This window comes from Dipodomys merriami, unplaced genomic scaffold (genome assembly GCF_024711535.1).
Source record: "Dipodomys merriami isolate MVZ:Mamm:240054 unplaced genomic scaffold, mDipMer1.0.p SCAF_129, whole genome shotgun sequence".
NCBI classification, from domain to species: Eukaryota; Metazoa; Chordata; class Mammalia; order Rodentia; family Heteromyidae; genus Dipodomys; species Dipodomys merriami.
This window is the reverse complement of record NW_027202593.1, coordinates 3,076,719-3,104,666: the sequence shown is the minus strand read 5'-3', so window position 1 is coordinate 3,104,666 and position 27,948 is coordinate 3,076,719. Positions and strand designations below refer to the sequence as shown.

The 27,948-nt window shown below is 54.1% G+C and overlaps 1 protein-coding gene across 2 annotated transcripts in view; it reads left to right on the top strand.

Annotated features, from left to right (window-relative positions):
* Positions 1-27,948, top strand: part of LOC138824466 (rho GTPase-activating protein 42) — a 100,824-nt gene that overhangs the window by 8,639 nt on the left and 64,237 nt on the right. For both annotated transcript variants that reach the window (XM_070018360.1, XM_070018359.1), the window contains exon 2: positions 17,507-17,602. In XM_070018360.1, the coding sequence (XP_069874461.1) occupies positions 17,507-17,602 (96 nt within the window). The remainder of the gene's footprint in view (positions 1-17,506; positions 17,603-27,948) is intronic.

The window sequence follows — 27,948 nt, the reverse complement described above, 5'->3', positions numbered from 1 at the left end:
CAGGTCCCCGCAGGCGGCAGCTCTGGGGGCTTGGCCTCCGAAGGGCTGGTGGGCTCTGCGTTCGGGGTCTGCGCAGGGCGGGCGGGAGGGGGCAGAGCGAGGAGGAGAGCAGGCACCCCACCATCTCCTCCAGGGACTGTCCTACTCAGAGCCTTGCCACTGTGGACGGAGCGAGGCGGCCAGCCGGAGGCCTGCAGGGGAACGCCAGGCTCTCTGCCTTCTGCCAGGGGATAGGTGGGGACGTCAGCGAATCCAGTCTGGAGGACTCGGCCGTAGTGACACCTTGGCTCTGTCTTGTCCAAGTGATCGCCGCTGCCATCCGTCCCGAGCTCCTGTCTGAGCAGATTCTGTTTCCTTTGGTGACCCCGAGTTTTCCCATCCGGAGGCCGGCCTTCCTGTTGCCACACCACAGTTACCTCGTGTTCTTTTTTCTTATGAAAAAGAAGAAAACAAGTAAAAAATGTTGGCTCCTGGGCCCCCGGCGGCTCCCAGCAGGTATGGTTTTGTAACAGGCCCTCAGAAGCCTCTCTGTTACTCCAATCACGAGGGACTGGAGCCGACAGAATGATGCAAGACTTTCTCAACTTTTTTTTTTTTTTTTTTTTTGTGAAAATGTGCAGAATCTTTCTAGCAGAGCCCTGAAGCTCTTGAAGACTGAATGTTCCTGTAAGGGCATTGTTTTACATTTGTGGGGTGCAAGGTGAAAGGTTATTGTGACCTTTCCTATGTCCAACTCTGCTACCTTTGCTGAAAGCCCTTCAGAGGAGCAGTGGTGGATTTGAGTTGAAGTGGGCTTGTGTGTGAAAGAGCACACAGATTCGGGGTTGCTCGTGTGCCTGTGGGTGATCCTGGGAGGATGTGGCGCCCTTGGAAGCTGCCTCCCCGCTTTGGCTCCCTTCTGGCACCGTGGGAAGGACCTGCAGCTCAGGTGTGAATGCCGACCCTCAGCCTCTGCGGCTGCGGCCTGAGCGGGACAAAGAGGTTCACAGACGTTGGTTCAGGTAGAGACACGTCGGCTAGGCTTTCATGTTCTCTCACTTGCTTAAGTTGAAGAATTTTAGGCAGACCTAAAGAATTCTTACTTAGGTCAGGTTGACTTTTGGACCCAAATTAATTCACTCTTGTAAAATCTCTCTCTCTCTCTCTCTCTTCCTATTTCTTCTCTCTGTTGCCAGTTGGTAAAGATAACTCGGCTCTTTCTGCTCATGTGTATGTAGGCCTGGGAAAAGCTTAACGTAGTGGCAGTGATGTCTGGCACTGGGGAGGACCGTCCCCCCTCCCCGTGCATTTCCTGTTCTACATGAGGAGAACGGTCCAGGACGGTCCAGGCCTCATCCCGTCCCTGGCACAGGACGTCCTGCAGTTGTTTAGCTCAGAGAACCTAGTGGCCCTGAGGACAGATGAAGTGCAGGGAGAGGAGGCTCCCAGGCAGCTGTGCTGAGCCCTGGGGGCTGGCTTGCTGCTGCTTCTGCCAGGCCCTCTCCCCCTCCCCCCTGCCTCCCTCCCTCCCTCCCTCCCTTCTTCCTTCCCTCCCTCCCCCCTGCCTCCCTCCCTCCCTCCCTTCTTCCTTCCCTCCCTCCCTCCCCCCCTCCCTTCTTCCTTCCCTCCCTCCCCCCCTCCCTCCCTCCCTCCCTCCCTCCTTCCCCTTCCTCTCCCTCCCCCTCCCCCTCCCTATTTCTATGTTGTATAATAGATAGACCTTCTGTGCTTGTCCCACGGTCTTCAGCCAGTCCTCTTTTTCCCTTTTCGTTTCTGCTTGGGAAACGTCTTCTGGCCCATCTTCAAGCACTCTGCTGCTCTCCTGGCTGTGTGTAGTCTCCTGATGAGCTCACGAAAGGCATTCTTCATTCTGTGACTCTAATTTGTTGCATTTCCTTTTGATCCTTGCTCAGAGTTTTGACTTTTCCATTCGTTCTTGCACGTTTTCTGCTCTTCCCATTAGAGCCCTTAAAATATCCATCACATTTTCTTCACAATTCCCAGTGTGATGATTCAGAGCTCCATGTCCTATCTGAGTCTGGGTCTGGTTCTTGGTTTGTCTCTCCAGGCAGTTTCTTTTGGCCGCTGAGCACTGAGCAATAGAAACTGAGGTGCAAGGCTTTAGTGTGAGGCCTTGCTCCCGCAGGGGACACTTAGTGTTTGTTGGGACAGGGGAGCCAGGGGCAGCATCCTCACCGGCCTCCTCTGTTGTCTTCGCGCTCACACTTTCAAGGCTTAAGGAAGGCCCAGCTGCTTTGGCAGAGCATATCAGAAGTCTGCAGGCGAGCGAAGAAGGCATGCAGTTTAAGTAAAGTTTAACTAGAGTGGAAAGCTCTGTCCTTTTGTCAGCATGAAATACATCAGTCAGGGCATGATTTGCTATTTCCTTTTTCAAATCCGTAGATGAAATCTTGTGTGCGGTTTACTTACACTGCCCCCTTCCCACATTATCATACGGGATTCAAATAGAAACGGCAACTAGGAGACCTTCTCGCCCACTGTTCACCCTCACCCTCCTGCAACTGATGACGAAACACACCCTCCAAATGCCTGAGTTTTGCCACTTTATTAAAGCAGTCTTGCTGGTTCTGTTTCTGACTTGTACCTGTCGATGGGAGTACATGCCAGTTAGTCTACTCTAGCGCACTTACAGAGATGCATCTCATTTTCTATTTAGTCTATTATGCTCGCATTTTCTTACCAAAACAAAGTTAAAGTACACAATGACATCTTCCACTGTCAAACACAGCAGGATCGCACCCACAGCTGTCAAATCAAATTCTTGAGTGCCAGCTGCTGCTTTTAAGATGAGATTAACCAAAGCACTCATGAAAATCAGGCACAAGAGACAAGTTGGTGATTGTAAAGGTGGAAGCAAGGATGTCTTCTTCAGGGCTTCCGGCCAAATAAAAGAAGTGGTGTGTAGGGAGAGTGAATTCAGGAGATACAGGGATTACTCAGTGCAGGTCCATACCTGGTAGAAATTGCTAAAATATACAATTTGCTCACGAAACGTTATATTAAAATTAAAAATCATAGTTGGTCTTACGCCCCCTCCCTTCTGATTGTTTTTCCGTTGGTGCCTCACCCAGAGTTTGTCAGTCTTGACCCGGTGTGGTTTCCGTGGTGACCCTGTGGAAGTAGGGTGACCCTCGGGGGCTTCCTGCAGGCTCTGGGCACCACAGAGACCTCACTGCGATCTGATCTGAGAGGAGCTGGCTGCGGAGGTGAAATGCAACAGGGCTGAGAGGTGGAGCGGCCGCGGCAGCCTCTGAACTGTGGTTCCACGTTCCCAGGTTGGCGGCCGCGTCTGCGTGCTGAGAAGTGGTCAGGGCTGGGACAGTCCAGGAAACTAGGGTTCGTTTTTATGCGTGTGTTCATGGAAAGTCCATCAAATAGGATGTACCTCAACCAGAGGACAAGAATCACGTTCTGTGATCGAGGGTCCGATTTTACAAGAGACCCCTGTTTACACCGTTTCAAAAGAGATTCCTAACTGTGCAGAAGATTTAGTGTCTTTCTGATTCCACATAACCATCCGAGGTCTGAAGCAGTGAGTGGAACGCACTTTGATTGGATGGCACGCATTTTGTGCCCTGGGTGGTGGGCATGGACAGCATGTTTTCAAAGCAGTTGGCCTGCCTCTTCCGTGATGATAAACGGGGCGTCGTGATGCCGACTGGGTTCCAGGGAAGGGTGGTGTGCTCTGGGCGTCTGACCCCGCCAGGCCCGCGGGCCAGCTGCAGGGCCGTCGCCAGATGGCTTCGTGGAGCCCGGCCTTCGACGCTGGGCACCATTCTTTCTTCAGAGAAGTCTGCCTCATGTGGACTTCTTCATTATTGTGTTTTGAATCTAACCGTGCAGCGCACGTGCTGATTCACGGCGTAGCGCCGTGCTGGGAGAGCACGTGGGTGTGGAATCCAGGGAGGAGTACACCCGCTGTGCCGAGGGAGGACCCTCGGGCAGGGCTGGGTACTCCCAGCTGATCGGAATAAAGATGCGGCGGATCACAGCGTAACCGACACGGGCACACGCTCACAGGCACTCTAGAGCTGTCCATAATACTTGACCTGTGTTTGGGGTTTCCAGAGCCCTGGCCTACGCAGATGACTTCCCCGTGGCCCCCAGAATCCTCATCCTGCTCTCTGGGGAGGAGTGAGTGTGGAGGAGGCTCCCGCGTGGGACCCCCCTTCCCCACCCCGTGAACGTTTCTGTGACTCCCTTCATTTCTGTGACTGCGGCCAGCAAGGCTCTGCTTTACTCTGCTTTCTCCTGCCCAGGGGTGCTGCCCTTTGCTTTCTGGCCTTTTAAGAGTCTTGCTAAACCATGGGGAGGAGACACCCAGAGCGACTCCAGTGGCCGAGTCCCTGCATCGCTGTTTTAAATCCGTAGGGATCTGGGGAGCGGTTTGAGGGAGTCGGGGTGAAGTCCTGGGTTGAACAGTGTCTTTCTCACAGGAATATTCCTTACTGGAGGTGACGGCACGCTGGGCGCCACGCACAGAGTCCTGAAGTCGGGCGGAAAGGACAGGTGTGCTTTCCGAGCGTGGACCCAGTTTTCTGTGGCATCACAGCCAGCGCTTTCTGCCTGGGAGGTGACTTGAAGGAGTCGGGGAGAGGTCTGGGCGTGGGTGTCCTTAGTCCCGGTTGGCTGGTGAAGAGAGGGGGAGAGTTCTCACACTTCTCTGGAGCGTGTTCCCCTCTCCCTGCTCCCCTGCCCGCCTTTGTGGCCTCTGGGTGTCTCCTCGGCATAGCTCAGGGGTGAGCCCAGTGGAAATTCCCTCCAGAGCTTTCCTGGAACAAACCTGGGTTGAGAAATCCTGGGCGCTGGCGTCACAGGCCATGGACTGAGGTGCAGAGTGAGGGGCTGGGGAGAGCACCCCCTTGTCAGGGGCTGGAGCTCCAGGCCCCACCATTGTCAGGTGGGTGCTCTACCACTTGAGCCACACCCCAGCCCTTTTTGCTTTAGGTTATTTTTCGGACATCATCTTGCTTTTTTGGGGGGGCCTGAACCCTGGGCCTGGGCGCTGTCCCTCAGCTCTTCAGCTCAAGGCTAGCGCTCTACCACTTGAGCCACAGCGCCACTTCTAGCTTTTTTTCTTTTTGCTCGAACCCAGGGCCTCATGCATGCAAGGCAAGTGCTCTACCACTGAGCCACCTCCCCAGCCCCATCGTCTTGCTTTTATCTGGACCGCGTTGTGTCTGCAGTCCCCATCTTTGTCACCTCCTGAAGGATCTGGTTACTGTATTACGTAAGCAGAGCACTGTGTCTTTTTCTCCCAGTTAAAATTGTTATGTGTGTGTTGCTTACACAAAGATGTCTTTTTGTCAAAGAAAAGACAAGCACTGTGTTATTCCCCTTGACGGGACACCCTCACAGCTCCAACCACCCAGCATGGCGGAGGGAAAAGCCCATCTGTACCAAGACAGGCAGGAGCCTGGGGAAAGACAGCCGGCAGCTGGACTTGAGGAACGGGGGTCGGCCTCCATCCCAGGGGTGAGAGGAGGCCCGAGGGGCGGCAGACACTCGCCTGGGGATTCAGGAAAAGCGCCTGGGGCTGAGGGGTGGGTCTGTGTGAGTGGCCAGGAAGGAGGTCGGTCCACCTGCTGAGGACACAGGCAGCCTCTGAGGGAGGAATCTGGACATCTGTTTCCATTTACATCTGGAACATTCCTGGAGGCTTCTGTGTTAGGGGCTTGGCCTGTATGGTGTCTATGGGGGCCGATGTCAGGTTGTGGGGGGCAGGGCCTGCTGGGAGGAAGTCAGGTCATGAGGGGTGGGGCCTGGCAGGAGGAAGTCAGGTCATGAGGGGCGGGGCCTGGCAGGAGGAAGTCAGGTCTGAGGGGCCATGGGGAGATATTTGGACTCTGGCTTCTTTGTGTCCCTGCTTCCTGTCAGCCATGATGGGACAGACCTTTCCCCTCAGCAAGCACCATGGGTCCTGAGTCATACAGGCCCAAGGGGAAGACACCAAGTGGCCATGGACTTTAGCTTCGGCCCTCCTTTTAGTTCGAGGATCCAACCCCAGGCCTCACACCTGCCGGCCAGGCTTGTGCTGTGAGCATGTTTTCACCCTGCGCCCTGCATGTCAGTCAGAGAATTGCTCCTTGGTGTCCTGCAGGGCTCGGCTTACAGCTTCTATCCATGGGATGTAGCTATGCATGGTGCTTGTGAAGTTTGTTTTCCCGGATTAGGTGAAAAAGCAAGTTTTCATGGAACTCTGGTTTCTACTAACTCCTAGAGACAGAGTATAAGAGTGGAATTATTTTATCATGGATAAAGTGAACATGTGGAAACCTGTTATTTTATTCATGTTTGACTGTTTTGTTTTCTTTAAGAAGAAGCAGGGGCGGGTGCCTGTTGAATTCGTGCCAAGGTCAGTGCTCCCTATTTTGTCTGCCTGTTTAATAATCTTCATGCAGAGGCAATTAGACGGCCACTCCCACTGGTAATCCATGCTATCAAGAAACCACGGACTGCAGAATTTAAGGGCAAAAGAAGTAAGATTCAAATGCTAAAACCAGACCTAGTTTGAAATCGTTCTGAAGAGTGCTTGTGCTCTTCCAGAATTTCAGGATTAAGTTAAAGAAATATACAACAGCAATATACACACTTGAGAATGACATATTTTCTTCTTAAATTATCTTGAACTCCTTAAAAAAAGTGAGATAGAAATATTAACTGTATAATTAAAGACTTGTTGATGGATTACCTTTAGTCAATTGTCAAAGCAATTGAAAAGTGACTGGACTTCAGTGAAATTTCAGAATCTGTTCCTTGGTTCTAAAACAATTTTGCTTCAACATAAAACTCTTAACTTGAAAAATCCAAATCCTGAGAAACATTTTTTATGACCCTGAAAAAAATCAATTTTGGATTACATATTGTTCTGAAAGGGATGAAGTAGACCCAGCTGAGTTTTATTTGTGTAGTTAACTTCAAGAATAATCCCATTTATTAAGGCAGTAGGGATTAAATATTTTTACATGTTGAAAGTGTGCTAAGTCTTTAAAACCAGGTCTGGAGTTTTAAAATAAGGGGCATAAAGAGCAGTGTGCTAGTAACATGTAGTGTGCCCACACCCTCTCTTCCCTCCCCCTCCTTCCCTCTTTCCTAGCTCCCCTCATTCTGTAAACACAACTTGCTATGGCTGGGTGGGGAGAAGGCTTCCAGGAAGTAGGGTGAGGAGAATGACTTTTCCCATGACCCTCACTCTCATGTTGTTCCAAGGGCTCCTACTCAGAAATGCCTTGATAACCACACTCATTCCTGACATACCCCCTCTTACCTCCCCCCTACAGCTGCCCACTGCCATCTGACCCCCAGTCCAGCTGCAGCTTCTGCGAGCACCAGTGGAGGAGGCTTTCACCTAGAGCCCTGTAGATCTGCATCCATCTTTGCTGAGTGCGCGCGTGTGTGTGTGTGTGTGTGTGTGTGTGTGTGTGTGTTTTAACAAAAAGAAGTTCAGTTACTTGGTGCGATCTGGAGTTGAGAGGACTTCAAAAACTATTTTGTTTTTGGACATACTAAATCTTGTATCTGTGTGTTCCTCCTTCCTGAGTGATTTCTGGGACTTTCTTATTTTGATGAAGTCTGAAATGCTAAAACACTTTGTTTTCTGTACTGTGACTTTTACCGTTCACATGAAAGCTTTCAGAGGATTGTCAGTGCTGTCCAACATCCTCCCCCTGGCTGGTTTACAATGCACACTGAAGTTTCTTCTTCTGGTATAGAAAGGAAGAAAGGGAGAAAAGATATTTGCTGAGTAAGCCCTAGAGGAGGGCACTGCAGTTATGTCTCTAATTTTCTGAATAACAATGCAGTGAGCATGCTGTTTTTACAGACAGAACACGAGCTGTGAGAAGAGGTAATCGGCTGGAGAGAGCAAAGATATTCTGTCCTGAACACTGGATTTTCACCGGTCTGATGTCCAGGCATCTTTCCACAGCAATACTGCTCAAGCCATGAGCTTTACCAGGAGATTTCCGTGTGGCGGGGAGGGTATGGAGAAGGCAACCTGACAAAAGAATCCCTGGGTCCCCGAGGTGGTGAGGGCTGGGGCCAGGAGAGGAGTACAGAAGGAAGCAGGAAGTGCAAGGGAGGAGGGGGAGGAGAGCAGGAAGTGCAGGGGAGGAGGGGGAGGAGAGCAGGAAGTGCAGGGGAGGAGGGGGAGGAGAGCAGGAAATGCAGGGGAGGAGGGGGAGGAGAGCAGGAAGTGCAGGGGAGGAGGAGGGAGGCGGAGGACAGGAAGTATAGGGGAGGAGAGGGAGAACAGGAAGTACTGGTGAGGAGAGCAGGAAGTGCAGGGGAGAGCAGGAAGTGCAGAGGAGGAAAGCAGGAAGTACTGGGGAGGAGAGCAGGAAGTGCAGGGGAGGGGCATGGCAGTCAGTGTGAGGGCCCCTCTGACCTCTGCAGACCGCCCCCCGCCAAGCTGAGGACCCCGCCCTGGGCTCTGCTCCCAGCCCTGCGAAGGCATCCTTAGGAGGCTGGGGCCGCCCAGTGGATTTCTCTGGACGCAGCTTTCCCGAGGCGCCTGTTGTGAGTGTAGAGATTACATGTGCTGAGATAATGCAGCCTCGCATGGGAATATTTATTTTAACCCCAAAGTGTTACTTTGTGCCTCCCTGGTGCTCAGCCCTTCCGCGCTGTGAGGCTGGGGGGGGGCGCTGGGGGGCGGCCGGAAGACCGCGGGCTCTACCTGGACACCCCTCCCAGGCTTAGTTTTGCGGGTTTTAAAATAAACACCTCGAGAGGAAATCCGAGTGGTGATCCCTTTGGGAAATGAACAGCCCTGGACGATCTCAACAGAGCCGCAAGGAAGGAGAAGGCTCCGATCTCCGCTGTCCCTCCCTCCAGGCTCCCGCTTCCGTCCGCCCCCTGCGCTCCCTGTCCCGGCCCAGGCGCCCTCTCACGCAGCCTGTTAGACAGAAATCGCAGGCTTAGCTTGCGATGGAGAGACGTGTGTGTGTGTGTGTGTGTGTGTGTACACGTGTGTGTGTGTGTGTGTGTGTGTGTGTGTGTGATAATCATTCCCCGGTGGTGTAGCACTGATTGTCCTGGGCTGGCTGGCCTTGGGGCGGTGGGAGCGAGGTGATGTTGAGCCCGTCTGGGCCTGGTCTCTGCCCCGAGGACGGCCCGGTGCCCAGTCACAGCCTGGAGCAGCAGCCGCCCTCTCAGGCTTGCACTTAGTGGGTTTCGTTTTGTGCAGCTGTTTCAGGGGTTGGGCCGGGTGCGGCTCTGAGTTCCTCAGGAACTCAGTATTTTATCACTGAAAGGGCCCTTAGCTGTGAGGCTTTCTCTGTGGGTTTTCTAAGCACCGTCCCAGGCAGTTGGGAAATGCACTGCGGTTGTCACTTAGAGTCACCTGGAAGGCGAATGCCAGCCCGCCGAGGGTGCGGCCCTCGGCTTCCGACTCTGTCCTGCACACTTTCAGCCCTGTGGAGAGAGAATCCCTGACACCGCTCCCACCACATGGGGATAAGTTAAACTTCTGAAGACCGTTCTGTTCGGATGGTGCAGCTGTGGCAGTTTAATGAGCGACACTAGATTCAGCAACAGCCGTGCGGGAATGACATGCAGGTGGAGGCGCTGGGGTTCGGGAGGGAGTCTGACGGGGAAGGAGACCCCCGTAGACTGCGGTGAGCCTGGCTCTGTGTTTAGGACTGGAGGACTGGAGGGAGGAGAGCCCTGGTTTGGAGTAAATCCTCGGGCTCTGCAGCTGTTAAACTGGAAGTGCACTGTTGCTCCCCATCTCCCAGGGCCTCGGATGGGTTTGCAGGAGTCCTGAGCCGCGTGCGGACAGGCTGGCAAGCTCCACTTCGCCGTCTCCAGGGGCGGAATTCTGGGGAGCCCATCTGTGACTCCTCTCTGGCAGTGTGGAGCCCAGGGCATGCTGGCCTCCCTGGCCAGGGCATCTGGCGGATGGGAACGGTGCCGCGGGGAGAGGGACGAGGGGAGAGACGTGGGTGTTGACTCCAGTCCCGACCCGCACGCAGCTCCTCCTCTGGGGAGCTGGTGCTGAGACCCCGCTCCGTGTTTCAGCCTGTCAAGGGTTCCCTGCTGGGGACGGCCCACTGCAGTCGCCCGCCCGCGGCTGGTTGTTTTAGACCCGGAGCCTCTGCCACGCAGGAGGGGACCCGCGTGTAGGAAGAGTTAGGCCGGGTCTTGTGGAGCTGGTTTCTTGTTTCTCTCCTCGCAGAGACAATGGAATCTTTCCCGAGCAGAGTTTTCAGGATGCCAGGGTTTTGTTTCTTTTGAACACTGAAAGAACAGGAAGAGATGGCTGAGTGGCACATGCAGGAGATCTGTTGGTAGGTTTTGGCTCTTGGTAGCCGTTTTCTTTCACTGATGATGCCAGATGCTCTGTGCGATGTCGACCATCCACCATGACAGCGGCAGTACGAAATGTAGACTCACCGTGACTCACGGAGCCTCCCTTGTCTAGTTTTCTGTCTTTCACTCCGGAATTGGATAAGGATTTTAAAATGTAGCCTCCTAGAATGCATGCAGGATGGCAGACAGAAATCATCGTGCTAGAGTTTCAGGTCGTTGAAGGAAGGACAGACGCATCCAGAAACTTAGGTGAATGCACTTAAACCTTCTCCTCCGGGGCGGTTTGATGCAGGCCAGAGCACGGGCAGTGCGTGAGAGGTGCCGACAGCCCCGGTCCTCAGGAGGTTTCTGAGCCTCGCAGGGCCCTAACCATCCGTCGACGGGCTACGCGCTGTCTAATTAAAGGCTGAACTGTGTGTATCATCTGTGCGGAGAGTCTCTATTATTGTAACAATAAAAGAATTAGGCACAGCTCCTTCTCGGGGTGTGGGAAGCTCCACGGGCAGGCCTGGCTGCGCCCGCTGACGCGGTAGGCGCTCCTTGGCTCTGGCTGCGGGAGGAAGTCCTCACTGCCCGGCGCAGCCAGCGGGTGCCGGTTACACGCAGATCCCTGGAGCGCGTGTCTGAGGCTGCGTGCACAGCAGAGCGTTTTAGGGGAGTGAGTCTGAGTCTGTGTTTCGTGTTGGAATAACGGATTGAGGTGTGTCACCATGCTGCTTTCTGGTCAGAGTAGTTTCTGTAGACAGGATGCGGGTCTTCTTCCAAGTCACAATAACCAGCGGGTGTAAACAGAGAGGACACCGGCGGTTGAAATGCTCAGGGATTGAGGATACGGAGAGATCCACTAGACGCAGAATCTTCAGTAAGTCAGTCATCAATGATGTGGCGAGGAGATGACTTTGTTTCTTAGTGAGCTGCATCCAGCGTGGTGGAGCTGTGGGTTTAAAAGGAACTCGCAGAGGTTGCTGGAGGCCGTGGAAGCTTGGTGTGACCGAGGCCTGCGAGATGGAGCCTCCGTCTGCTTCTGAGCCAGGAGCCTGCCGCCTCCCCCCTCCCCCCTGCACAGCGGGTGCCCTCCCCAGGGCGGGCCAGGGGCAAGCTGCAGAACCTCACCCCCGGCGCCGACGGTGGAAGTCAGCTTATTAAACATGGAGCAGGGATCTGAACCTGGGAGAGAACAAGTCATAAAAGCAGCCCCACGTCCTCTGCCCGGTCCTTCCTGGTTTTCCTGTGCTGTTTTCCACCGGATCCCCAGCTTTGCCACCGCGCTCAGAGTGGAGAGGGACAATGGGGGAGGGCCAGCGAGTCACTGAGCCCGCTTGCGAAGGGAGCGGAGTGATCTTTGTGCCCTGGCTTTCCTGGCATCCGCTCTGCCCGGCCTGACAGTGGCCTTTTGTTTCTTTTGGGAAGCGGGAGGCACGGTGCCAGCACCTCTGCGTCCGGCCCAAGGCAGCGGCTCTATCTCCTCCTGTCAATCACCGTCCGCTGAGAAGCACCCAGGAGGAGCCCGGCAGATGGTTGAGGGAACGTTTTCTTTTTTCTACACATGATGCTAAACACTCTCGTATGGTTAAAGAAAAGTGAGTAAAAATACAATAAAAACCCAACAGAGTGAAGATACAAGGGTAAACAGCGCTGGGCTGGGCTCACGTTCTCAGCCTGTTGTTAAGCATTTCATGTGTGTGTGCGTGTGTGCGTGCGCATGCCTGTGAGTGAAGGTGTGTGTGTGTGCGTGTGTGTGTGTGCGTGTGCGCGCGCGCAGGTTTGTCTGGGTGAGTCTGTGTGCATTTGATCAAGCAGATTCACTTCTGGGTGTGGGAAAGTTTTTCTTTAAGGAATGCTGGAATGCAGATCACTATTTTCAGTACAGAGAGCACGGTGCCTGTTTGAAGTTGGGACGACACTGGGCCACGGAGGGCCGCGGAGTGTGGTGTGACTGCTCACTGGCGTGGAGTGTGGTGTGACTGCTCGCTGGCGTGGAGTGTGGTGTGACTGCTCGCCGGCGTGGAGTGTGGTGTGACTGCTCACTGGCGTGGAGTGTGGTGTGACTGCTCGCTGGCATGGAGTGTGGTGTGACTGCTCGCTGGCGTGGAGTGTGGTGTGACTGCTCCTGGCGTGGGGCCTGGGGGAGGTGGCCGGCGTCGTCCCTGATGGGTGTCTGCTCAGCTGCATTGGTGATGTCATCACAGGCCGCCGGGCTGTCCCGGTGTTGGGTTCCGTCTGGGTAGGTCTGGTGACGTGCCGACCCGGCCTCATCGCTGGGGACGTCCCTAGGAATTCAAGACAGGCACGGGGCGCTCCCCGCACCCCGCGGCTGCTGCAAGCCGTCCCTTGGCGGTGGATCAGCGCCGTCCTTGTGAGTTGGACGGTGGGTGCCGTGTGGTGTCCTCCTCCTTTGATAGGGAAATGCACACTTGGGGAGCTTAAGAAACGTACTCACACAGCAGAACCGGAGTTAATGGAGCCTATCGAGCACCGGAGTCATTATCCCTAACCAATTGTCTTTCAGTGAGACCTATGTTTTCTCCATGATGCGTGAAACTTGAACTTCCTTTGAGCGGATGGCTCACTGCAGCAGCCTAGTGACAGCCCCAGCGTCATTGTGGGGGGACTGTGCTGGGATTGTAGGGGGACACCCACTGCTTGGCCAGCTGCCCCCACCCCCCCGTCCCCTCAGCTCCCCAGCCCCCTCCCCCCGGCCTTTCTCTGGCTCCTTTTATGGCTAGGAATACATCTGTGGGTGACCACCTGGCCTCTCAGCCTGGATTGTTCTTCATCATCTTCTAGAAAGGCGTTAGTTGGCCTTATTTCTCAGATGCTGGCTGTTACTGGCACGAAGGCCGTGAAGAGGCTGGGGCTGCCGTAGTTGTCCATGGGGCTTTGGGGACAGCACCAACATGGCCAGTAGCAGGCGCAGGATCACCCGGGGCGCCCCATCAGGGGTTCTGAACAGTGAGGTAACGCTGAATTCTTAAAATACGTCTGTTCTGACACAGAGGTCCTGGGACATAGGCCATCTGGCTGCCAAAATGGAAATAGATAAGAGTTAAGTTCTGTGAGTTGTAGTTTGCCTGCGGTGTCTGTACCTTAAACATGTTAGCGTAAGGTTACTGAGGGCGTCCGTCTCCCCAGTTTTGAAAAAAGTTGTAGCAGCTTCTGGATTCTTGTGGCAGCCTGGGAATAGAGCATTTCATATTTGCAATTCAGTGGGTGCCTTGCCTTGGTTGAGTAGCTGGGTGTGGCTTTGGGGTAGTTCATTGGTAGAGGCAGCTCTTGGAGGTTCTTCAGAGGACGCAGGAATTACTCATCTCCACAGACCGACCCGCTCGGGCTGTGCTCAACGCTGGACACCTGCAGGGTGTGTGCCACTGCCCTGCGCTCAGGACCGGTCTGCGCCAAGGCTGGTGGGAGACCAGGGGCCCCTCAGCCGGAAGGAGGACTGGACATCGAGAAAGCCAGTGTAAATTAGCTCCTTTGGCTAAAATTTTGAGAATACAAAGACTCGTTTTCGGGAAACGATGTGAAAAAGTGGAGAGGGAAGGGAGACACTTGCATGACCTGGAAGAGCAGACCTCGGTGCGGGAGCTTGGAAGGAAATGGAACCGGTCACATCATGACAACAACAAATACATTTGGCCTGTGATACCGAGAGGGGCGGAGTGGAAGAAAAATGAAGTAAAACGTGGGAGCTGGCAGAAGGCTGAAATGAGCAGAATGGCAAATGCATCATCTGACTATCTCGGGAATATACGTTAGGTCGTCAGGAGTAAAGGAAGTGTGCTGAGACCGGGTCTAGAGAGCTGGGTGTTTGTTTCCCAGCGCAGCGTTGGAAGATCCATGGGACCGCGACTCCTGGCCAGTCCTGCAAGTGCAGCGGACACTGGAGAAATGCCTGGGCTTGGGGAGCGGCCGTGGGGCAGGAGGGGCCCCGCCGGAGCGCCTGGCAGGCCAGCCCAGGGCCGCGGGTGCCTGGGAAAACCACCTCTCCCCTCGGCGGGGTGTCTCGGTATTGTCCCGTCCCAGAGGACGAGGGGAATTTTGGAGCGTGGTGTCCTGTCACGTAAGCTTAATCCGCAGCATGGGAGCTGCGGATCCATCCTGAGGCAGAACTTAGTAACGAGAGCGGGCCTTGATGTCCAAGAAGAGGACTGAAGCGGACCCTGTGGAAGTTGAGTCTGAGGAGCAGCCGGGGGGCGAATGTGGGCAGGGAGCTAACCCAGAGCCTGGCCGCCGCCCTCCCGTTGCTCCCCAGGGCAGGAAGAGGGGCGGTCCATTTCCTCCTTTGAACCGTCTATTTTTAACTTGAGTTGTAGCAATAGTGGAGTCTTTGTGGTTTTTAATTTTTCTGGAATTTGTAGCTTCATAGAAACTGTGGATAAAATCTGCCCAAGTATTGGTTCCTGTTTTGTTATTTTCTAGGCTAGAATCTTCTGGAATTGCATGCCAAACACATAGCATTTATGGGATTATGAGCTGTTCGGTCTTCATGAGAGCCCAGCGCCACTATTTGTTTTCACTGAAGATCTGAGGATAGTAATTGGATACACAGCGGAGATATGTTATGCTTACAATGAAAATATTTTTTGTGCTGCATTTGACATCATAACAAGTTGTGTTTTAGGAGTTGGCATTTGTTGAGGATCACAGTTCACCTCTCCGCTGGGTCCCACGACCGAACCGCTAAGCGGTTCTCACGAAACAAGGGCGTGGCGTCTCCCGGGCACTCGGGGACCTGGCGCTCAGGGGTGCTGGGCGCTCCGCGGTCCCTAGATGGCCATCCTGTCCTTTCCCCACCACACAAAGAATGAGGGTCTGAACCCCAACAGCTCCTCAGCCCAGCCGCCAGCCTTCATCTCCCAGGCCCGGAGCGCAGAACCCAGATGCGTGGACTCCAGTGCCGCCAGAGGGGGGCTGTCCCCCGGCCTCAGCAGGAGGAGGCTCCCTGTGCACCGTTGTACGCAACCAACTCACGTGAGGCTGGCTTGGGCCTCCACGCAGGTCCGTCCCAGGACACAGCACGCGGGCTCCGCCGCCAGGGGCAGCCTGACCCTTCAGCACCCGTGGGGGAATGACAGAAACAGGTGGGCGCCCCCTGCTGGCTGCCGAGTGCCTTTCCAGTCACCTCTCTACATGTCCTCGGCTGGCCATCACTGCACCGCCCAGTTACCGGACTCCACGTCAGCCGCACGCACGTCGACCAGTGCCCGCGGCCCTCTGAGCGGCGTGCGGGTGCCCAGAGGAATGAGCAGGGGTGAAGAGAAGACAGCCGAGGGGCCGAACCTGTTTTGGGGAAGGAGGTGTTTCTTTGTCTTTGTTTGGACTCGGGTCAGGATGTGGGGTCGAGTCCACTGTAAACCACACTCACTTACAAACAGCCTCTCAGATGGTCTTTCACTGCATCTAAACCAGTAGGGGGCGGTACAGGCTTCGCCCCTGCCTCCCCCTCCCCCCACAGAGCCCTCCCCTCCCCAGCAGCCCCCTGGCTGCCCCTTGTTCTTCTTTAAGTAAACACTTCATTTATGATGTCGGAGTGACAGTTTCTCAATAAAGACAAAGGCTTTGGACAGTTGGCTTCCAGATAAGATATTTCTGGCATCAGAACACTTTTCCCCCTCTCCCCGCTCCCTTGTTTTTGGCTATAGAGGGTCTCGCTGTGTAGCCCGGGCTGGCCTCAGCCTCCCGGCTCCTGGGCTTACTGACTTAAAGGTATATCCCACGGCATCAGCAACACAAAGCCAGGCCTTGTGGGCCAGGCTGATTCCGTTTTGGAAGTAATTGTAGTAGACTCTTCAGGTTGTGTTTAAACTTGCCAGACTGTCAGAGCTGCCGGTGGTTTTGAGGAGGATTGCATGGAATATCTTTTGTCGGCGGGAGGATGTTGAACTCTGGGCCCTTTGTTTAGTAGGCAGGTGCTCTACCACTTGAGCCATGCTTCCAGTCCTTCGTGCTCCAGTAATTTTTGAAACAGGTTCATGTCTTGGCCTCGGCTTGCTTGGACCCCTGCAGCTGCGAAGTGCGTGTCTTGGTGTTCCGCTTTCCCTGCTGAGGTTGGGAGGAGAGTCCCTGGATCCAGCCCCCTTGCAGACAGGATTATGTGTGTCCCGTCTTCGGCCGGCTGTCGGTGCACAGCTGTGTGCTCAGCATTCTGACTTTGCATTCTCCAGTTTCCGCTTCATAATTCTAAGCTTTCACTGTGGAGGTCTTCCTCCTGCATAGCTGAGTTTACCCGAGGCTACGGCGACCGGGTTGCTATCCTGATTTCATCTTCATCCTGTTTGTTATTGGTGCATGAAAAGGTGAAGATCTTTGTTCGTTGGGTTCCAATTGTACGATAGTGTTTGTCAGCTCTAAAGTTTATTTTGGTGGCATCTTTAAGGTCTTTTAAAAGTAGGGCCATGCTATTTATAGTAGGACCAAAGTGTTTTATATGTATTCATGGAAAGAGAACAATGAAATCCTTTAAAACTGGTTAACAATGAGGGTGAGGGAAAAAAAGGAGCAGTAGCAAAGGCGAATTTGATCAGGGTACATCACAGGCCTGTGAAGATACCACGGGTACACCATAGGTGTGTGAAGACACCACAGGTACATCACAGGTGTGTGTGAAAATATCACAGGTACATCACAGGTGTGTGAAGACACCACGGGTACACCATAGGTGTGTGTGAAAATATCACAGGTACATCACAGGTGTGTGAAGACACCACGGGTACATCACAGGCGTGTGAAGACACCACGGGTACATCACAGGTGTGTGTGAAAATATCACAGGTACATCACAGGTGTGTGAAGACACCACGGGTACACCATAGGTGTGTGTGAAAATATCACAGGTACATCACAGGTGTGTGAAGACACCACGGGTACATCACAGGCGTGTGAAGACACCACGGGTACATCACAGGTGTGTGTGAAAATATCACAGGTACATCACAGGTGTGTGAAGACACCACGGGTACACCATAGGTGTGTGTGAAAATATCACAGGTACATCGTAAGTGTGTGAAGACACCACAGGAACATCCTAGGTGTGTGTGAAGGTATCATAATGAAACCCTTCGGCATGATACCCCTCATAAGGAGGAAATGAAGAGCAGTGCGGGTGGATGTGGCGCTGGGGCCGGCCATGACACCGGCGTGGACAGCCCTGGGCGGCCCAGGCACTGCTGCTCATGAGTTTCTCTTTTTATCGTAGATCTCTCGATGGCAGTGCAGAAGTTTTCCCAGTCCCTCCAGGACTTCCAGTTTGAGTGTATTGGTGACGCAGAAACGGACGATGAGATTAGCATTGGTGAGTGCCCCCCCAGCCCTGCCCTACGTCCTGATCGTACAAGCCCAGCCTGTGATCCTCACTGCCTTGAAGTCAGACAACTCACACCTCCAGGACACACGTTTGAAGTGTTCTCTAGCTTTAGTAAAACTCCAAGGTCGATTTGGGATTTCTGTGAGAAGCCTCTCGAAGCTGTGATTTTTTTTTTGGATATTTTTTCTTTTTACTCTTTAAGGAAAGGACGTAATTGTTCTGTAGCTCAGGTCATGCCCCTGGGAAGGTGCAGGCAGTGTCTGCATCATTCATTCAGACATACCAACTCAACGTCTGCTATGAAATGTGCTTGATAGAGCTTGTGAGAGTTACCTCATTTTTTTCTTAACTGAGTGCTGGTTTCTTTTGGACTCGTGGGTTTGTTGATAGAGGAGTCAGATTTGATCAGCCAGTGGTACTGTCTGGGGGTCCCAGGACTGGGGATGAGGAGATGCCACTGAGAAGACCAAGCCGTTCTACCCTGGGGAAGCGTTGCCCTTCTGAATTACGAGGCTCTGTTTCCCCTAAAAGGAAGAGATTGAGCCACGTGCTCTTCTGGAGTTTCTATATCTGAGTCTTTACTGATTAGAGATCAGATTCTTACAGCATTCTCTCCTCTACCTTTTCTCTTTGGTGCTGTTGGGTATCTCCAGGGCCTCACGCTTGCTAGACAGGTCCTCCACTGCTGAGCCACACCCCCAGCCCTTTTTGGCTCCGGTTCAGAGCAAAAGATAAAGAATTAAAGCAGAAGAGTTAAAGAGGATACTGCGGATACACCCGTGAGGCAGGCTGTCGGGCCAGGTCAGCAGTTAGAGCAAAGGACAAGGAGGGCGTCTTAGATTAGCAGTAAATTCAGACATGGTTGGCCAAGCTGAGCCATCCGTACGCGCGGGGTCCCTCCTTCCATGCCCGAGGGAGCCCGGGCGGGCCCCTGGCGTTTGCGTGCGGGCGGCAGCTCTGCACTCACACCGGAAGCCCTGACAGAGCGTCCGTTTGCTGGCCAATATTTGAGGTGGGGATCCCGTTCCTTTGACATGCTGAAACACCACACTCTTGTGGTAGAAAGTAGGCAACACACACGGCCCCTTGTCAGCCGGGCGGTGGATCCGGGGTCGGGGGAGCAGTGAGACGGCGGATTCGCCAGTGTAACAGCACCCGCCACCAGGGCCTGCCCGGCAGGCCTGCGGCCCTGCGTACGCCGCGTCCCGGGGCAGGCAGGGCAGCCGGTGCTCACCAGGCCCTCAGCCAGCTGCCTTCAGATATCAGTGCCGTGTGGGGGATAATGCACGCGCACACCGGAGCCACAGGATCGTGGCTGAGTCGGCTCGGACCGGGCCAGGAGGCTCTGTGCTGTGGGTTCTTCCTGTTGCGTGTGGAGGATGACAGCTCAGGTCACAAGGACTCCATTGTGTCTTTCTGAGCCAGTGTGGCTTTACCCACCGCAAATATTTGCTGTTTGATTGCCGTGCCTGACGCGGGGTGTGGCCCCGTGACCTCGTCCAGGGGTGGCAGCATGCTGACCCACACCGCAGCCCGGCCGTGGGCAGTGGCTGAGGCTCGTTCCCGCCCCAGGGGGCATGCGCAAGCCCTCGGCCGTGTGCGCTGCACCGACACTGCCTAGACCCACGGTTCTGTGGAAGCACGTTCCGTCCTGTGCTCTAAATGACAAATAAGAAGGAGCGGGGAGACCTGGGCTCCCTCTGCGCCTTGTGTGCTCACGCCTGCAAGACGGCTCTTCTGCGTGTCTCTCGATATCGTGATGCCAGAGGAGCTGGTGGTGGCCACCAAACTCCTCTGGGTGGTTTCTTGGGGGAATAGAGTTGGGCAGCAGAGACGAGAATCTCCCAGATGACGCCTGAGACCTTTTATTCAGCACAAGGGAGCAGGTCGCTGCTCATTGGCCAAACCAGAAATCCCGCCGGTCTCCCAGAACCCCTCACTCCCACTGGCCACTCACAGCCCTCCCAGAAGCCCTCTGTTCTCCAGAACATTTCCAAGTGCCCGAGTTGTTCACACAAACAACTTTTCCTTTTGAACTATTCAGAGGATGCGCATTCTACCCTGTAAGAGCTCCAGGTTAGACAACTGAATTATTGTCTTCTGTGTCTTAAAACCACTCTTATTTGTGTACCACAGTGAAGCAACAGCTGGGAAGGTTGTATATTCTGGATCACCTGTGGAAAGATGCTTTCATCGTATCATTTGTACTGTTAAGAAACATTATTTGATTTAATTTGAGACTCAGAAGTCTTATTATCTTTTTTAAAAAATTTCAGGCTTTTGTGAAAAACAGTAATACAAAAACTTGTCAAGTCACAAGCCTAAGAAAAAGTTGTCTTTCAGCTTGCTGATTGTACGTGAGTCCCCGGCCACTCCCCGCCCCCACCCCCACACAGGTGTGCAATAAGAAGTTCTGTCTTTTTCCACTGTGGGCTCTGTCTCCTCCAGTGTGTTCCCTGTTCTTTGAGTCAGAAAGTCTTCCTGCCCAGTGCTTTTGACCTTTGGCTGTAGCCAGGCCTAGTAAACGTTCATTGTGTGAACAGCCTCTCTGAAAAGCCTATTGAACCCTATAGAAGCAAATCCTTTCAAACTATATCAGTAGAACTTTAGAGTCTTGTTTAAAAAGACTCAGTTGAGTGTGGTAGTGCATGCCTGTAAGTGTAGCTATTCAGTAGGTTGAGGCAGGAGGATCTCAAGTTTGAGACCAGGCTGAGACCCTCTCTCAGACCAAACAACAGTCACAAAAGGGGCTTGGCCCATGGCTTACAGGGTCGTCAAACCTTTGCCCTGTGAGTATGTGGATTGTAAACTAAGGTGGTAACACTGCCCACCTTTTAGGGTGAGGTGACTTGATCAGGTCTGAGTTTAAAATGGGTAACAAGAGGGAAAGCGTTTTGCCCGTGACTAGTAACTTACCAGAATCTCAACAGTACTCCCCCCCCCCCCGAAAGCCAAAATTAGACAGTGAAATGAGTGTAGCAGATCACAGTGCAGTAACTTGGAGTCCACTAACATCGGCCTGATCCTCATTGTGTGCAAAACCTGTCATTTCCCAGTTCCGAAGCCGATACTCTGGTGCCTGTGTGGACACGCGGGGTGGAGGGCTGGGTGGTCTGAGCCACCAGCTTGCCTGCATAGTAAGCGTGGAGGAGCGTGGCCATTGGCCTCATCTTGTTGAAGATTTGTGGTGGGAGAGTCATTCTCCTTCTGTGGGAGCAGTGTGCCAACACAAAAGGATTCGAGTCGGAAACCTGCCCCGTGGCTCTCCCCCTCCCCCCCACTCCTGTCTGCCTCGCTCACTGACTCACTGGCTCGGCTCTCGCCAGGGCCGAAGCCCAGCCACGGTTGAGCTCATTTGTGTTTATGTTTGGAGCAGAGGCCACTGTGACAGTGAGTGTCAGCAGACAGGCAGGAAACGTCTTCAAGACATGAAGACACACCAGGCCCCGCTGGGTGGGTGGACGTCCAGGATAGAGCCCTCCAAGGAAGCCGTCTTCCAGCCGTGTCAGAGGGGTTAGATGAGCAGAAGGGGGAGGCGTTGCCCGTCTACGGAGAGGGAAGAGGCGGTGACGCGACGCCTTCGGGAGATGAGGCAGCTCACAGCGTGGCGCCATGATCGGAGGACTAGAGTTACTTTTTCCTTTCTTTTTTGGTCAGTCGAGGGGCTTGAACTCAAGGCCTGGGAGCTATCCCTGAGCTCTTTTTGCTCAGGGCTAGCACTCTACCACTTTGAGCCACAGCACCACTTCCAGTTTTCTGGTGGTTCATCAGCGATAAGAGTCTCACGGGGCTTTTCTGCCTGGGCTGAACCGCGATCCTCAGATCTCAGCCTCCTGAGTAGCTGGGATTATAGGTAGGAGCCACTGCTCCCAGCAATATGTGATTTCTCAAAGGGCAGCCTTCACAGCCTGACTTTTTTTTAAACTTGGTGTTTTCCTATTTTGCTTTGTGGGGTTTATTCCTCCTTTTGGGTGTGAGGTGAGTTCCCTCAGCTTTGACAGTAATTTTTTTTTGTGGGTGGTTAGTCTGAACCGGGCCACGGCGCTGCCCGGCTGGTGTTCTCTGTAGTCAACCATGCTCTTAGTGCCAAGAACAGCTTCTGAAGATAGTGAGTTTACTGGAAGGTTCTCAAGAGACCTGAAGATGTTTGGTTGAAGTCACACTCAGCAGGTGCATCCTGAACCTGAATTTGTTGATGAATTCTGGGCTGGATATCTTTGCCATTTTGGAGTAAGTCAGATGACCTTTATGAACACATTCTTTATCAGCAAGACGATGCTTTTCTAAATGTGAATGAAATAATAAAAATTGTAGTTTGACTTTGGACACAAAACATTTTCACCAAAAGGCAACATGCCAGGAGTTTGGGTCTGAAAGAAGAGAGTTAGAGGCAGGACTCTCCAAAATGAATTAAGCTCACTGGCAAAAAACAAAGGCAATTGTATAAGCACTGAAGAAAAGATCTAGAGCTGAGGTAGAAAGTAGAGGGAGAGACTGGAAAAGAGTACATTGAATCACACACCCCCAAAGGCAAATATGATCCTTTAGAGTTGCATCAGAATATATGAACAGATCCCCCAGCAGAAACCAAACCTTAATTTGGAGTAATTCCAGACAGTTGCCGGGTCTTGGTTCGGGATGGTGGAGGGGAGAGGAGAGAGGAGATCCTTGGAGTCATGTTTGAATCTTGAGACCCAAGCCAACATTGCAGGGCCGGGCACTGTTTTCCACCATTGAAGTTGGAGCTTCATGCCCCCAAAGTTCCTGGAGACATGGTCCTTACAAATCTCACTACCAGCTGCTTCATGGAGTTTGCCCTTTAATTCCCCACACGAAGCTTGCATTGTATTTTATGCTGGAGGTCAGAAGTTGCCAGACCATCAGAATCGGCTGTGGGGTCTTAGCAGTTTGATTGCTGGCCCTACCCTAGATGTGAACTTAGGGGACCCCCGGGCTGGGGCCTCGGGCCTCGGGAGCTGGTGTTCTGTGTGGAGAGCTCCTTGAGACCGTGGTGGTTTCTGTAGCGGCCCCCATGGGCAGGGCGGGCCCTTTGTCTCCTCCAGATGTGTGTGCTTTGGATCACAGGGTTTTGCCAGTGGAGCCTCGGAGGCCAGAAACCTGGTCATTTCTCTCCACTCACAGCCTTGGAATAAGAGATGGTTTTCAGGGCCCGGTGTAGGTGGTGTGCTAATCGGCCAGCCTCGTAATTAAAATGATACACAGGGTATGGCTCGCACCGGCCTGGACTTTGAAATCTCTAGCAGTAATGTGTCCTCTGTGTACAGAGAATCAACAGCACATGCAGACTGGAGTAAGATTCTCTTACCCTCATGAGGCTTACAGAACAGGAAGGGTTAAAAAATAGCATCACGACGTAATCACTGTACACTGAGATCGCGCTGAGTAGTGTCGGTCCAGCGGGATAGAAATGCCGGGAGGGGGTGAAGCCAGAGCGGGGGCTGGGCTCCCCGGAGCTCCCGGAGAGAGGAGGTGCTGCAGCGGGGCCGTGGTGAGGTGGGATGCAGCCGGGAGAGGCAGGCGGAGGAAGGACAAGCGGATGGAATGACCGCAGCCGCTGGTGGGTTCTCAGCGCCGAGGTTGAGATTAGACAGGGTTGGGTCTTGCAGTGAGACCCTCGGAGAGGCCCGGGCCCTTGCCGCGGGCAGCGGGGGGCGGGGTGTGTGCATGCCGCCTCACCCATCCAGGGAATGTGAGTTGGGAAGGATGGCCTCAGCCAGCGTGGGTGTCCCTTCCTGGCGTTCACACAACAGTGAGGAGCTGCGGCCTGCAGTGGGGAGGAGGGGGGAGGGGGGAGAGGAGAGGGGGGAGAAAGAGAGGAGGGGGAGGAGGGGGGAGAAGGGAGGAGGAGGGGGAGGGGGGAGGAGGAAGGGGAGGAGGGGGGAGAAGGGGGAGGAGGGGGAGGAGGAAGAGGAGGGGGGGAGGAAGAGGAGGGGAGGGAGAAGGAGGGGGGAGGAGGAAGAGGAGGGGGAGGGGGAGGGGGGAGAAGGGAGGAGGAGGGGGAGGGAGGGGAGAGGAGGGGGGAAAAGAGAGGAGGAGGGGGGAGGAGGGGGGAGAGGGGGAGGAGGGAGGAGGAGGGGGGAGGAGGAGGGGGGAGAGGGAGAGGAGGGAGGAGGAGGGGGAGAGGAGGGGGAGAAGAAGGGGGAGGAGGGAGAGGAAGGGGAGGAGGAGGGAGAGGAGGAGGGAGGGGGAGGGGGGAGGGGGAGGGGAGGAGGCCGTGGAGCAGGCAGGACAGACATCAGCAGGTGGGGCCGGCCTTGTGAGGGAAGAACTCGTTCATCTCTGGACTTACTGCGGGTAGGGCTGTGCGCACACTGACGTGTTGTCTCGGCCGAGGTCCCCGGGCAGAGCTGCCTTGTGGGTATGGATGTGACCTGTCACAGTGGAGATGCAAGCAGCACGTTCCCTGGAGACATCCTGGGTGGTGGTTTGATTGACCAGATTTAGAAGAGTGAGCTGGGGCTGTGGGCCTCCCGGGGGAGGGGGGAGGGGGTGGCTCAGGTCAGCCAGTTGGGGCTCAGAGTTCAACCCGGGGAGACGTTAGCTCTGGCCATGCAGGTTAGTAAACCTCCCTACTTCAGTCTTCCTATCCGAACAGTGCGCAGAATGTGGATAGGTTTGGTACTGCAAATGTGGAGCTCTCCTCGAGTAGTACGAGCATTCAAGACTGAACACCGGGCCTGGGCTGGGTCTAATAAGCTTCCTTCTGCCCTGCGCCTTCCTGATCTTCCTGAATGCCGGAGACACCTTCTATCAACTTGTAGACCAAGGGAAATGAGGAGGAGCTTTGAGAGGAGTAAGAAGTGGAGATGGAGAGAGAGAGAGAGAGAGAGAGAGACAGGGGTGAGAGGTGAAGATGGACAGAGACACACACACAGATGGAGGGAAAGGAGGGAGGGAGGGAGGGAGGAGAGAAGCATGGGGAAGGGCAAGATTGCAGGGGTGGGGCAGGAGAGGTGAGATCAGAAGCTCAGCGGGGAGTTGTTAGCTTTTTGGGGTTGTCAAGGTCGTGTTGATCACAGAACGTTGAACTTCTCTTAGAGAAGCGATTGGCCAGGACATCTGGTGAGAGGAAGGGGAATTTGGGGTTGGGCTCTTGAGAAAGAAGAACATTCTTTCCTGATAGCCGCTGTGGGAAATACGCTGGGGAGAAAACCAGAGTTGGAGAAGAGGAGCTCTGAGTGCAAAGCTCAGGGGTTGCATAGCTGGAGCCAGGAGCAGAGTGCAGGGGTTGCATGGCTGGAGCCAGGAGCAGAGCGCAGGGTTGCATGGCTGGAGCAGAGCGCAGGGTTGCATGGCTGGAGCAGAGCGCAGGGTTGCATGGCTGGAGCTGAGCGCAGAGCACAGGGTTGCATGGCTGGAGCAGAGCGCAGGGTTGCATGGCTGGAGCAGAGCACAGGGTTGCATGGCTGGAGCAGAGTGCAGGGTTGCATGGCTGGAGCAGAGCGCAGGGTTGCATGGCTGGAGCAGAGCGCAGGGTTGCATGGCTGGAGCTGAGCGCAGAGCACAGGGTTGCATGGCTGGAGCAGAGCGCAGGGTTGCATGGCTGGAGCCGGGAGCAGAGCGCAGGGTTGCATGGCTGGAGCAGAGTGCAGGGTTGCATGGCTGGAGCCAGGAGCAGAGCGCAGGGGTTGCATGGCTGGAGCAGAGCGCAGGGTTGCATGGCTGGAGCAGAGCGCAGGGGTTGCATGGCTGGAGCAGAGCACAGGGTTGCATGGCTGGAGCTGAGCGCAGGGTTGCATGGCTGGAGCAGAGCGCAGGGGTTGCATGGCTGGAGCCAGGAGCAGAGCGCAGGGGTTGCATGGCTGGAGCCAGGAGCAGAGCACAGGGGTGGGTCGCAGGCCGAGCCGGCTGGTGGGTGTATGAGGGGAGCAGAGGCCTTGGAAAGGAGAGGCTGGCAAAGGAGAGGCTGGCAGGGAGGTGGGTGTTGAGGCTCTGCTGGACCGTGGGGGAGGGGAGGCCAGGGACGGGGGAGGGTGAAGGAGCTCGGTCAGGCCTCGGCCCCTGTGCGGGCTCCCCTGTGAGGACAGGAAGCTGCCTTCCCTTCCCGCCTGGAGCCGCGGGCACTGCGGCGGGCAGTGACAGTCTAGAGGAGAGCAGGCTGGAGTGAGCAGTGGGCTCCACTCCTGCTGTCCAGAGCTTGCTGTCTGCCCTCCTTTCCCCGTGGCTGTCTGTCTGTCTTCCTCTGTGGCTGCCTCCTCCCTCCTGGGCCGCCGCTGGCTGAGGGAGTGGAGCCGTACACGGAGGGGTGAGGCCCTACCTCATGCTCTGGCCCTCAGAAAGTCACAACCAGAGCGCTGGGGAGGTGAGCAGCCAGACGTTTGGGCGGCCGGGCCCGGGCACCGTGTTGGGTGGGAATCGGGGGCCCGCCACTGGCACACCTGTCCATCTGGTGGCCGTTACTGTGCAGGTGTCGCAGAGCGGATAGTGCTTTGCCTGCGGGGGTCAACTCACTCCGCGGTGGAGGCTTTCTGTCTTCTTCTGCGTGCTCCATGCCACCTCGCTGTGCTTCGGTGCTCGCATCGAAGTGCTCCCCATGCAAGTTCCAGACCTGAGCTGCTTGTGCCTGACCCCCACCAAGCCCTGCACAGTTGTGTCGCATCATGCTGGCTGTGCCTGCGCGTCTCCAGTGCCGCTGGGTGGAGGGCAGGCCCCGCGCACCTCCCCAGGCCCCTCACCAGCTTGCGTGGCTGGCGTGGCTCTGTTCCTATCGTGTGGGAACAGCTAGCTCAGAAGGAAGCTGGGGAGGGGCCCGGTAGAGCCTCCGGTCCTCTTCCAGGTAGAGGGGAGATTGCTCCCGGGCACCAGCTGAACTCCTGAAACGTGATTGCATTGGTTTAACCTGGCTTTCATAAACTTCGATAGATTCCCATGTCTCCGCCGTGGCAGAGCTGAAAGTCACAAGCGATTTGCTTATTTGAATGAATAAGATATTCTGGAGTTAAAGCATGGAGTTAAGTCAGGACGGACAGGGTACGCTGCTTCTTCTCATTCTTACCTTCACACACTAAACCGATTTTCCAGTCAGAAACAGTAAGGTGGATTCGAGCCTGCTCAGAAGATTAAGTTAGGAAATAGATACTCTAGCTGGTTCAGGAATGTCGGAGGATTTATGTTCTTGGCAACTGCAGAAAATGTCATCATTTTTCATCACCGTCTAGGGTGTGATTCAACCTTCGTTCCTGTGCGCTGAAGTTTAGCCTCCCAGGACTTGCCAGAAATGCACGTGAACAATAGAATTCTTTTGTTCCAGAAGTGTTTTCCCCCCAATATTATGTGGTGGAGAACAAAAGGAAACCTATCGCAGTGTTTGTGACCTCGATAATTTGTTGGAAAGTTGGAATTTGTAGGAGAAGCTGTTTTGATTGCTCTCCAGTAATCACAGGCTGCAGGTGGACAGGAAGGGAGGGGTGGTTAGTTAGCAAGGAAAGTTCGTTCAGGTGGCGGGAATTCCAGTCTCTAAGGGGAGTTCCCAAGGTAGTTGGCCATCTTTTTCCTACTGTTTCATGCGTCCTAGAGTGAGAGTTGGTTTGTTTCTCCTTGTAGAGTGCATCAGTGGCAGGAGCAAAGTATTGTTTAGCTCATTAACTCACTCAGCATTTGTCTATTGGAAACCTTCTGTGTATCAAGTGTTGTTTTTGTAATACAGTTCTCACTAAATCAAATTCCTGCCACAAAATGTCAGTTTGGTCAAATCTGTAATGGAGGTCCATATGAGATGTGAATCTGGACTCTTAAAGAAAAACCGGTGGTAAGGTGATAGTTAGGCAAATATAAGTAAGTCAGAGATAAGCACTAAAAAGTGCTTCTATGGGGTATTAGCACTTGCCATGCAGTGGAAGATCATACATGGCACTGGTGTTTTGAGCCCTTTGAGGAGCCTCGATACTGGTCTCCGGTGGCTGTGCTGATCTCAGTGCCCCACAGTGGGGGATGGGTGAGGGTCCTCACTGGGGTTTCTGCTGTCTTCTTTTGTGATGATCATCTTGGCTGGGATGAGAGTCTGGTTTCTGTTTCTCGGACAGCATCTTGTCACGCAGTCCTTGGTGGGCGGGGCTTGTTTGGAGAATGTTCCCATTTACTAACCAGCCACCAGCGCCCGGCTTCTTTTTAATTTTTAAAGGATATCCTTTCCCTTGGAAGAGAAAAGAGGGAAAAAATTTGATTGTGAAATGGAACTCAGTTTTAGTGGTGAAGAAGCGGACATTGAACTGCTTTTGTATGTCAGAGTTTTTCTTTTCAGACGTTTCCACTATAAACAACTACTATCTTATTGAGCTCATAAATAGTATCTAGATGAAAAACGGAGGAGAAAA